At 51.8% G+C, this 12,040-nt stretch overlaps 1 protein-coding gene across 3 annotated transcripts in view; it reads left to right on the forward strand.

Moving 5' to 3' along the window:
• Nucleotides 1–12,040, forward strand: part of RIMBP2 (RIMS binding protein 2) — a 269,166-nt gene that overhangs the window by 28,531 nt on the left and 228,595 nt on the right. For all 3 annotated transcript variants that reach the window (XR_014591298.1, XM_083873971.1, XM_083873972.1), the window contains 4 exons: nucleotides 1,912–2,063; nucleotides 2,713–3,174; nucleotides 4,816–4,959; nucleotides 7,099–7,257. Coding sequence is in view for 2 of the 3 variants with exons in the window: in XM_083873971.1 (XP_083730097.1) it covers nucleotides 1,912–2,063; nucleotides 2,713–3,174; nucleotides 4,816–4,959; nucleotides 7,099–7,257 (917 nt within the window). In the remaining variant the exon portion in view is untranslated. The remainder of the gene's footprint in view (nucleotides 1–1,911; nucleotides 2,064–2,712; nucleotides 3,175–4,815; nucleotides 4,960–7,098; nucleotides 7,258–12,040) is intronic.

Here is a 12,040-nt window from a genome sequence, read left to right on the forward strand (position 1 = left end):
CACCTGGGGGTCCTGGGGGGCTCAGGAGGCACTGCCTGGGTGCTGGATTGAATTTATTTCAACCCTGCTATTTAGGATCAACCCTGCTATTTAGGAAAGGCCTTTTGAGTGAGGGTTTTTCCAAGGCAGGCTCTTTCCAGGGACATGCTGTATCTCCCTCCAGCTGTGGAGTCTGCTGAGCCCTGCAGAGCTGCTCTGCTCAGGAGCTGAAGGGTAGGGAAGGCTCAGCTTTTAGAGCCAGAGATCCCAGAACCTTCCCCACTGCTTCCCTTCACTGGGAACACTCCTACAGAAACCAGCCAGCTTTTCACTGTTGCGCTGTTTTGAGAAAACAAAACAGCAGCTGTTGAAGTGCCCAGGGGCTGATGCCTGATTTCAGAGTCACTGGAACAAAGGAAAAGGATGGATTTGGAGTCAGTGATGGGAGTCACCATCGTGGTGTGTCGTGCAATTGAACTCATCTCAATTCATCAAAGCAATGGAATTGCTTCAATAAAAACAGAAGTGTTTCTCTCTTGGGCACTCAGATCTAAAAATAGAAACAAATATAGGATCAAGGCCACTGGGGCTGCTGTGGGTTTTGGAGCTAATTTGTGTAAAAAAACCTCAAAAACATGAGGAGCAAAGTGTAGCAGAATTCCAAACCAAACATTTATGTTGATGACCGAGACCATTGAAGATCATCAGGAATAATTTCCCACTCAGTGCTGGGAGGAAATAGAAACCATTCTGAGCCTCAGGCAGTGCAGTTTATTAAACCTTTCTCTGCCACAGCCTGTGAAGGTCAGGGCACACACCCTGGGGATTGTTGAGTTCTGGGAGAATGAAGGGAAGGTGACTTCTCCTGCAGGAGCAGATTAATGTCATTGTCACTGGCAGGACGCTGGGTTAGGTCAGAGGCATTCTCTCCTGTGAGCTGGGCAGCCCTGCTGGATTGGGAATGCTGGCTGTCAATGAAACACCATGATCAGGAAAGCTGGAATTCAATCCTGAACCAACACCTCTCTTGGCCAAGAATAGTATTAGCTCAATTTGCATACTCTCAACTTGCAAGGTAAAAACACTTTATAGACACAGGGATGGTGTCAGCAAAAACTCCCTGTTGTGCCTGCACTGCCCTGAACACGGACACGGTTTTATTTCCATGTCCCCTGGAGGATGGAATTCAGTGGCAGCAAACCAGTGAGATGCACTGGCAGTTTGCCACTGGCCTGGTGTGATGTTTGCACGTTCACCCTGCACAGTTCCAGTGGCTGTGCCTTGCTGGTGGGTGAACAGGAATTGGTTGTGTTCAGTTCACTGGGAGAGGCAATCTCAGCACCAGGGTCTGTGCTCTGTTCTGCAGAGGGTTCTGTTCTCAGGGCTGCAGCTGAGCCCTGGTTCTGACACGCTTTAGCAGCAGACTCTGCTCAGGGTTTGGTGGTTAAAGCAACACAGCAGGATGCCTGAAAAATTTATGAACTAATAATCTCTGTGATATTTTTACTTTGGCTTTCTGGCCGAAGCAGAGCTATTTATAGCAGGGTAAGGCCTTTTAATTAAGGAGGCATTTGGTTTGCTGCTACAGTAACGTTCTGTAAATGCCTCAAGAGCTTCCTGGGTGGTTTGGGTTCAGTGCAGAGAAAAGCCTGTGAGACCCTTGTCCTTTAACAGCTGCTGGGACATGTTCACCCCTCATCCTGCAGCCCACACTGCAATATTGTCCTTTAACCAGCTGCTGGGGCATGTTCACCTCTCAGCCTGCAGCCCACACTGCAATATTGTCCTTTAACAGCTGCTGGGACATGCTCACCTCTCATCCTGCAGCCCACACTGCAATATTGTCCTTTAACAGCTGCTGGGACATGCTCACCTCTCAGCCTGCAGCCCACACTGCTCTGAGCTCAGGAGTGACCAGTGTCTCTCTCCCAGGTCCTCCAGCCCCACCTCAGGACGTTGCTGTGCGGGCAGGGCCCACGCCAGGGACCATCCAGGTGTGCTGGAAGCCACCAGCTCTGTCAGCCACGGGGACATCGCACGGTGCCAGCGTCACAGGCTACGGTGTCTATGCCAAAGGGCAGCGGGTGAGTGACCTCCTGTGCCACTGTCACCTCCCTCCTGTGGCAGTGTCATCTCCTGTAGCCATGTCACAGGCTACGGTGTCTATGCCAAAGGGCAGCGGGTGAGTGCCCTCCACACTCATCAGTGCTGGGGGATTTCAGCTGGCAGGAAAGGTGGAACAGCTGCCAGTGGAGCCTGTCCTGGTGTCTGGGCATTCCTTGCTCCCTCTGTAGGAGCCATTCTGGCCAGAGGGTGACAGGCAGCTGGGCTGAGGGTGTGCAGAGCTTTGGTGTGAGGGTCTGCAGAGCCCTGGTGCTCACGGCCCTGGTGCTCACAGCCCTGGTGCTCATAGCCCTGGGGTCACAGCCATGGAGCTCACAGCCCTGGGGCTCATAGTCCTAGTGTGAGGCTGTGGAGGAGCCCTGGTGCTCACAACCCTGGGGTCACAGCCCTGGTGTTCACAGCCCTGGAGCTCACAGCCCTCGGGTCACAGCCATGGAGCTCACAACCCTGGTGCTCACAGTCCTGGGTCACAGCCCTGGTGCTCACAGCCCACCCTGCGCTGGCAGCAGCTCCCTCTGAGCAGATCCCCAGGGCTGTACCTCGGCGGGGCTGAGGAGAGCAGCTCCCAGCAGCTGTCCCACGCTCACAGTGGCCTGTCTGTGTCCCCAGGTGGCAGAGGTGATGTTCCCAGCAGCAGAGAGCACGGCGCTGGAGCTGCCCAGGCTGCGCGGGCTGGAGGCCCGGGAGGTGACGGTCCGCACGCTCTCGGCCCAGGGCGACTCCGTGGACTCTGCTGCTGCTGCCATTCCACCCGACCTCCTGGTGCCTCCAACCCCTCACCCCAGAACTGCTCCCAAATCTAAGCCATTAGCAAGTGCCGGAGCCCCAGAAACCAAAGAAGAACATTTAGGGCCACATTTAAAAAGGGATGAGTCGTGGGAGCAGACTCGTTCGGTGTCCCCCGTGCACGGGCACATGCTGGAGCCCCCCACCTTCCACGGGCCTCTCCAGGGCAGGAGGTCTCCATCCCCCAACAGGATCCTGCCCCAGCCCCAAGGCACTCCCGTCCCCAACACCGTCGCAAAAGCCATGGCCAGAGAAGCTGCACAGAGAGTGGCCGAGAGCAACAGGGTAAAGGAAATTTATTCCTAAAGGTTTTCCTGGGCTGGTTTGTTCACTGTGACTCTTCCCATCAGAGGTTTTCCATCCTGTGCTGTAAGGAGCAGGCATTCCTGACCCCTGAGGATCCAGAGCTTGAGGAGCAGTGTGCTGGAGTTCTGGGCTCATAAAGCCCAGCTGTGTCCCTGCCATGGATCCACTGGGAGTTTTATATGTTTGTGTTCTCAGTGCTGCATTTTCACACTTCTGCTCCTCATTCCAGCCCCTCCTGGAGCTGCCAGCAGTGTCACTGCCCAGGGACACCCCTGCTGTGGGCACCCCCATGGGCCAGGGCTGCTGCACTGACACATCTTTCCCATTAATGTAAATCCCACATTTGGGGCTCTGGGGTCAGTACAGCTGATGTGGATTCATCCTGACAACCTGCTCTGGGTTTTCCACACAAATCTGCAAAGTTTAAATACTCCCAGTGCCCTGGGCAGTTACTTTCTCATCACAAGCTGCTCACAACTGTCTGTTGCTTCTTGCAAGCTGAGGTGTCACCTTATTTCATGTGTTTTATTGGCCCTTCATCTGGCAATCATCAGTTATGTCCAGTTTTTAGTCTCCCATTGTGTTTCCAAAATAACTCCATTAATTCTGACAGTTCACACGTGTCTCAACAGCCCCAACTTCTTCACTGTTCCTGTTTTGGGATGCATTTGATACAGTGGGTACATTGGGGCAGCATTTGAGAACCTGAATAATTCTGGATCAGTGAGATCTGATAAATACTTATGTATGCATTATGCATCTGGATATATCTTGCTTTTGTTTACAAAGAAAGAAGACTGAAATGTAATAGAGGAAGAAAAAGCCATTGGTTCCTTTGTCCCGATGAGGTGAAAGTTGATTTAAGTTCCCCAAGATACAGGGAAAGAGAACAGAAATACTTTTCCTGGTTTGGAAAATTGCTGACATCACTTGTGCTCTGAACCATGTTTGGTTACATTAGTTTAAGTGATGCTTGAAATGTTTTATTTGGGAATCTGGACAGAAGTTTATAGATGAATTAATTCCAAATTAAATCCAATTCTGCCAGGGACGTTTGCCATGTTCAGTCCCCTGTGGTGTAAATTCCTCACTGATGGTGAGTGCTGCAGGAGGAGCTGTCCCTGCCCCTGCCCTGGGCCAGCCTGAGGATCATTGTCACCAGAGCCAGCAGGGATTGCTGAGGCCAGGGAGCTCCTCAGGGCAGAGCAAGAGCCCACAGCCTCATTCTGGGGCTTTTTCTGTATTGAGGTCAGAACTGCTGTGGTGGCTTTATCATCCCTTTATCATCCAGTTCCTCTGCCAAGGGTGAGGAGTGTCTGCTGGCAGCCTCTGACTGCACAGCGCTGAGGATTTGCTGAGTGCCACAGGGAGGGGAGCTGGCAGAGAATCAGGTGATTGTTGAGGAGTGAGGGCATTAAAACAGGCAAAAAAAACCAAAAAACCTTCTTGAAAAACTCCTCAGAGGTTCCATCCAGGGGAAGCCGACAGTGCTGTACACCGTGAGTACATTCATGCTGTGTGTGTTCACCTGTGCCATTTGTGCCATGATTTAAGTGACCTGGCAAAGCCCCCGGGGGTCAGGGGGCCTGTGCTGACCCCCCTGCTCTGTTGCTCTGTCAGATGGAGAGGAGGAGCATCTTCAGCGACAGGGGCAGCGCTGGCCCCTACTCCGATGAGGAGGAGGATGGCTACGACTCCCCGAGGGTGAAGAGAAGGGGAGCCTCTGTCGATGATTTCCTCAAGGGCTCAGAGCTCGGGAAGCAGGTGAGTGCCTGGCCCTGGGCTTGTTCCAGGTGCTCAGGGAGGGTTTTGTCCAGGAGATAAAGGGAGAGGACCTTTAAAATAATTGGGAAGCTGGAGGGGAGCAAAGGCAGATCCAATCACTGTGATCAATGCCACGTTCTCCCTTTATTTTGTCTAAAATGGCGGTTGTATACACTTCTGTATAGTTTACAATTGTAGTTACTTCTCATTGGCACAGCACAGGATAAATACAAACAAACATTGTTTTATTTGTTCCTTAAGGTGGCCAAAGGGTTCACACTAATGACTGTACCTATTAACCTCTAGAAAATCCACTGTCTCCCATTAACACCTCAACATCTGATTTCTAACTGCCCCACAGGCTGCACAGCTGGCCTTGGTGTGGGGCCCAGGATGGGTAGTTCAAACCTAATTCAAAAATTCCTACAGGGAGCTCTGGCCAGGCCACCTCTGGGGCTGAGCCTGGGGATGCTCCTGGGGCTGGGGACTGGGCTGGGCACAGGGATCTCCTGGGCATCCTCCCCCCAGGCTCTGCAAACTGAACAAATGAGGGTGGAAAATGTGCCTGGACTGTCCCCTTTGGGTTCTGGGCCTTTTCTGTGTGAGGTGTCACTGAGTGTGAGCTCCTGCTGTGGATCCCTGTGTGCCATAAAGGCACAGCCTGGTACACCAAGGACAGGAAACAAACCAGGGACAGGACTGGCTCCAGGAATGGAATGGGAGTTGCCACAAGAATTTTACACAGCTGCGAAAACTGGTCTGATCCCAGTGAAAAAAAAACAAAAACAAAAAAAAAAAAACAAAAACAAAAAAAAAAACAACCACCCACGAAAAAACCCCACAAAAAACACTAAATGATTTATTGCATTAGTTTCGAGAGAGATGTAAATTCTAGAGAAGAGATGCAGATTCTAGAGATGATGACTCTAGAGAAGAGATGTTTTCTTATGTCTTGGCATAATTAAAGAAACTTCAGCCAAAGACCTGAGTTCCTGCGTTGAGGGCCTGCAGTGGTGGTGACACCCTGCAAGAATTAAATGCTGATCACTTCTGAATGATAACGTGATGTAACAAACAGCTGTGGAGAACAGATGATACGTGAATTATCCCAAGGCTTTTACAGTTTGGTCAGCGTGTCCATTGGTGCATGAAGGTCCCCTTTAATCAGGGGAGTTTAGTCCAGACTAAAACTAAGATCTGGTGCTGTGGATGGAGAAATCCTCTTTTGTATCACCTGGGATTGAGATTGGATTTCTTGGATTACAATCACAAATGGGCAAAACAAAATTTTGTTGGGACGGTCACAACACAAAGAGTGACACCATAAAAGTCCAGAAGGCTCTTTATTATGGCCCCATGATGTCTTTTATACAGTTTTTACAAACCTCACGGGCAACTTCTAATTGGTTTATTGTTAATAATTGTTTTTTTAATAATTCTGTTTTTAATTAATTTAATAATTGTTAATTATTCTGTTGGCTAGTAAAGGGTGTTTTACATGTTTATCAAATCTCTCTATTCTGGGGCTGTTTACATATTTTATTTACTGATTCTCATGGGACAAATCCCTTGTCATTACAGGTGTATTTAGGTGTTTTACATGTTTATCAAATCTATCCTTGGATTGTTCACGTATTTTCTTTACTGATTCTCACGGGACAAATCCCTTGTTATTCCAGGTGTATTTATCTTTCACCTTCAGAATAGATTGTTGTGTTAAAGGAAGTTTTCCTTTTCAAAACAACTTCACATGGGAACTCACAGATTATTGTTATCTGCAATTATAGGAAATGGCAGAATAGATTATGGATTGTTGTGTTAAAGGAGCTTCTCATTCCCAAAACAGCTTCACATGGGAACTCTCAGATTATTGTCAGCTGCACTTAGAACAAATGACAGAATAGATTGTTGTGTTAAAGGAGCTTCTCATTCCCAAACCAGCTTCAGATGGGAACTCTCAGATTATTGTTATCTGCCCTTAGAGGAAATGCCAGGCTGGATTTCCCCTGTCCCTGCCCTCCCCTGGAGCAGGGCCCGGTTCTGTCCCTCCCGGGGGTCCCAGAGCCCCCTCCCACCCGGGAGCGCTGGGGGTACCCAGGGTTATCGCCCATACCCGCACTAAAGGTCTCTGCCCCCCAGGCTCACTTCTGCCTCGGGGAGGAGTACCAGACGGAGAGCAGCCGCGGCTCGGACCTGTCGGACATCCTGGAGGAGGATGAGGAGGAGCTCTACTCGGAGATGCAGCTGGAGGAGGGCGGGCGGCGCCGCCTCAGCATCACCTCGCACGGAGCGCTCAAGGTGAGGGAGGGGACGCTCACACACCTGGGGCTGGCCTGGAGCCTCTGAGAGACCCTGCGGGGCAGCAAAACCCCCTCTGGGACAAACAGACAGACCTGGGGCTGCCCCCGGGCCTTTGAGGGACCCTGCGGGGCAGCAAAACCCCCTCTGGGACACAGGGATACACCTGGGGCTGCCCTGGAGCCTTTAACAGACCCTGAGAGACCCTGCAGGGCAGGAGCCCCCTGGGACACAGAAATAGACCTGGGCTGCTTTAGGGCATTTATTACCTTTTTTTTTTTTTTTTTTTTTTATTCAATAGGTAAACTTTAATTACCTGGCTGTTTTCCTGTGTGTATTGATTGCTGCAGTTGCAATTTCTGTTCTGCATCTGGGGATCTCCCCCTTGTCTCTGTGCATGTGTTACCCCCCAAAATGAGTTGTTTCTGAGCAAGGGGATTTGTAAAAACTTGTAAAACAATTAAGTTTTTCCTGTGAGGGTGATGTGTGTGTCCAGTGCCAGTCCCATCCCTTCCACAGGCTGACGTGTTCCTGGGAGAAAGGGAATTATTTCAGGTTTGTTTGGTCAGTGCTTTATCACAACTCCCTGTGCTCTGGGCATTAGAGCAGAGAGAGAGAGAGAAAGGAAATATATTCCAGAGCAGGAAATACATTCCAGAAACATTGCTGTAATACAGGAATATTCATCATGACAGACAATTTCAGTATAACAACTAAAGCCCATGCAGAGCACTAAACACACCCAACACTGAATAGATATTTGCTATATTATATTTGTCCATGTGAATTGTGTTTGCCTCTTTACGTGTGTAGGAATTGCACAAACTGTGTTTCCTTAGGAAGCTCAAACCCGCAGATGAACTTTTATTCCAGTAGATTGGAGTTTAACTAAAATCAGTGTATTTTCTCGTGCACACAAGAATTCTGGCCATTCTTATGGCTGCTTTCACTGCTGTAAATTCAGTCCTTTTATTTATTTTATAGTGTCTGCAATGAGGCAGGTACTTTTTCAGAAACAGAAATTATCAGTGTTTCTATTGCTGCACCAACATAAAGGTGGAAAAGCAAAATCCTTCTCCATGCTCCTTCTATCCCCTTCCCCTGGCAAAAAAAGAATAATCCCCAGACTCTTCTTGTTCTTTGCCCATCAGAAGGTGTATTTATTCTTGGATTTAAATCAGCATTAACAGTGTTGATATTGAGAAAGTTCCAGAACCTAAACTGGTGGCAGGAAATAATTTTTGACCTGCCAAGGTTTGCAGTAGTCTGTCAAAACTGGGATGGTTCGTGCTTTCTGATTGATCTTTTTTCCACTTCTGCGGTGCTTTAGCTCAAGTTTCACGGGTGTTACACACGTTTTAAAACCAGAGGAAAAGAGGTGAAAGAGTCTAAAATAACTTGGGAAGTTCTCTCTGCCCAAGAGGGGTCAGTGCCCAGAGCAGAGCTGGTTCAGGGCGCTCAGGGCGGTGCTGCTGCAGTCTCAGGATGAGCTGTTGGTATTTCTGGGCGCTGTTGAGCCCAGAGGTGCCCTGGTCTGGGCATTGGGCACCAGGGGAGATGATCCCTGGGCTGCAGGATCAATAAATCCCGGCAGGCAGAGCCTCCTGCTCTCCTGTGCTCCCCTCCCTCTGCCTGGACAGCTCTCAGGTTCTGTGTCAGACCGAGATGTGTTTAGTGGAAATGGGACAGGAGAATTGCAAAATGCATCTGGTGTGTCCAGAATGCCTCTTTAGCCCAGGCTGGGGGAGTCTTTACCTGCTCCTGGCACAGAGAGAGGCTTTAACTTCTGCTCACAGGCTGACTCAGACCTGGCTTTGTGAGGCAGGTACAGGATCATGATGAGGGATTTGATGGCAGTGCAGAGACCTCAGAGAGCAGCCCGAGCCCCTGGGGGCTTCCCCTGGAGGCCAAGATTTAAAAACGGTGCAGGTTTTTTAGGATTTTATAGAAAGGAAACCAGAACTCCTTTAGTGATGGCGGTGGAATTGCCAGGAGACTGAAGATATTTATTTACTGTTTATAAAAGAAGCTTTAGGAGGTGCAAAGCAAGGAAACCTGCCGGGGCAGAGCTGCCTTCCTCAGGTGTGGGTTGTGGTCACAAAGAAAACCAGGTGGCAGTTTGGCCAAGGAAGGAGTTTAATGCCACCCCCAGTCACCCTGCTGGACCTGTGTGTGGCTCTCACTGCTCTGGGTCAAATGCAGGAGTTTATTCTTGTGGGGAGCATCCCCCAGCCCCCTGTACTGACCTCCCACCCTGGACCTGGCACCCAGCAACCTCTTAACCATGTCTTTATTTCTCCCAGACCCTCATCCAGAGCATGACATCCTTTTCACTGTACAAGCTGCACGCCTTACGTTTGCCATTGCTCTAAAACTAATTCTGTCTTTATTTTTTTCTTTTCTCCCTTTTCCCTCCCGTTTTATTTTGTGTCACGCACTCTTTGCCCCCCTCCCACCAACCCACCTGGTGTTTTAAACATCACATAACCTTAAGGAGCACAATCAGAGCACTGAAGGCCCTTTTTGGGATCAGCCTGGCTTTCCCCAGCACAGCAAAAGGCTTTTCAGTATCCCCGAGGTGGCCGAAGAGGACGGGGAACACCCTGAGGGGCTCTACAAGCAGGGGTTGGGTACGGCCTGTAGAAAGAGCCCCAGGATGGGCTGCCCGGCCCGCGGGGGCCAGTGGAGGCTGCAGCGGCAGAGAACAGCCCCGGGCAGGGACAGAGCAGCCCTGGGCAAGGACAGGACAGCCCCGGGCAGGGACAGGACAGCCCCGGGCGGGCACAGGACAGCCCCGGGCGGGCACAGGACAGTCCCGGGAGGGCAGAGGCTGCAGCGGCACGGAACAGCCCCGGACAGGCAGAGAACAACCCTGGGCGGGCACAGGACAGCCCCAGGCGGGCACGGAACAGCCCCCCATGGGCGGGGATGGACGCGCACACAGCCCCCCGCCCGCAGCCCCGACAGCGGCCTGGACTGCGGCAGCGAGGAGGAGGAACAGCAGTTTGGGGTCAGACACAGCTGCGGCAGCGAGGAGGAGGAACAGGAGCCCTGGGAGCGCTCCAGAGCCCCCCGGGGCAGAGCCCGGCACAGCTGGAGCGGCGAGGAGGAGGAGGAGCCCCGGTTTGGGGTCAGGCACAGCTGGGGCAGTGATGGAGAGGAGGAGTCACGGCACAGCTGCAGAGCCCCCCGGGGCAGAGAGGAACCCCAGCCCCGGCACAGGGCCCGGCACAGATGGGGCAGTGAGGAACAGGAGCCCCGGTTTGGGGTCAGGCACAGCTGGAGCGGGGAGGAAGAAGAACCCCGGTTTGGGGTCAGACACAGGTGGAGCAGCGAGGAGGAGGAGCAGCAGTTCGGGGTCAGACACAGGTGGAGCAGTGAGGAAGAGGAGCCCCGGCACAGGGTCAGACCCCCGCGGGTCAGTGATGGAGAACAGCCCCGGTTTGGGGTCGGACAGCCCCGCTCTGGGGTCGGACAGCCCCGCTCTGGGGTCGGACAGCCCCAGTTTGGGGTCGGACAGCCCCGGTTTGGGGTCGGACAGCCCCGGCTGAGCGATGAGGAGCATCCCCGGTTCGGGCTCAGCCAGCCCCCGTTGAGCGATGAAGAACAGCCCCGGTTGGGGGTCAGACAGCCCCGGGTAAACGAGGACCAGCCCCGGCAGAGCCCCCGGGGACAGCCCCGGCTGAGTGACGAGCAGCAGCCCCAGCAGAGCCCCCGGGCCCCCCATCCCCGCCCGTGCCGGGGGAGGCCGCCCCCCGCCCGCCGCAGGGCGCTGACCCGCCAGAGCAGCATCGAGGAGGATTTCGGGGATGTGCCGGGCCCGGGGCAGCCCGGGGGGGATCCGGGCAGGCCCGGCCCCGGGAGAAAAGCGGAGGCCCCGCGGGGGGCCCGGGCACGGCGGTTCTGTCCCGGAGCGGGGCCGGGGGGCCGCGGCGGCTCCGGGCACAAACCACCCCCCAGGGACGCCCAAGACTCTCCGGTGTGTGAATTATCTCCTTCTACCGCCTGCTTGCCCAGTCACCCCGTTCTCTCCATTCTCTTTAGATTTTATTCTTTATTATTATTATTATTTTTCCATTTTTTCCCCTAAATTGATTTTTAAAGTCCATCCTTTGGGCCCATCTGCTGCATTTTCTCCCCTCTTTTTTTTTTTTTTTACTCCCTATTTGTTTCTCACTCTGCGTTTTCGTTTATGGTCCTCTTTTGTGTCATGCTGAAATCAGATTAATTTGCTTTGCAATGATTTCCCCCCCCCCCCCTCCAGAACGAATTATAATGATGGCTGCTTCTGTTAAAGGACAACTGAATCTAAATTTTAATTAAGGGTTAGCTGAACTACAATTTTTCCAAAAGATTGCTTTTTTTAATTATTATTATTATTTTGCCCATCTGAATGTTGCTTTAAAAAAAAAAAAAAGGCTGCATTTTTAGCTGGAGAAATATTTCATCTTTTTAAATTTTTTTTATTTTTCATTATTGTCAAGAAACTCATTTCGTCGTGTTGTTTTTATTCATCTCATTCCCAGAATTTTCAGGATTTGCTCTTTACCCTGGAACATCTCAAGGCAAGAGCCAAGACTCTCCCCCAGTGTGACAGTGACCCAGATCTCTGGAGTCACAGCCCCATCATCCTCATTTCCTGCCTTTTCTCTGCGCTCTCACTCCCCTGCTGCCCTTTCCAGACCATCTCTTGTTGCCTTTGGAGTTGCAGGCTGCATCTCTGCAGGGGATACAGCACAGCTGCCTCCAGAGGGAGGCCAGCCCATCCCACCTGCTCCAGGGA

This window comes from Zosterops lateralis (assembly GCF_965231275.1).
Source record: "Zosterops lateralis genome assembly, chromosome: 17".
Lineage (NCBI taxonomy): Eukaryota > Metazoa > Chordata > Aves > Passeriformes > Zosteropidae > Zosterops > Zosterops lateralis.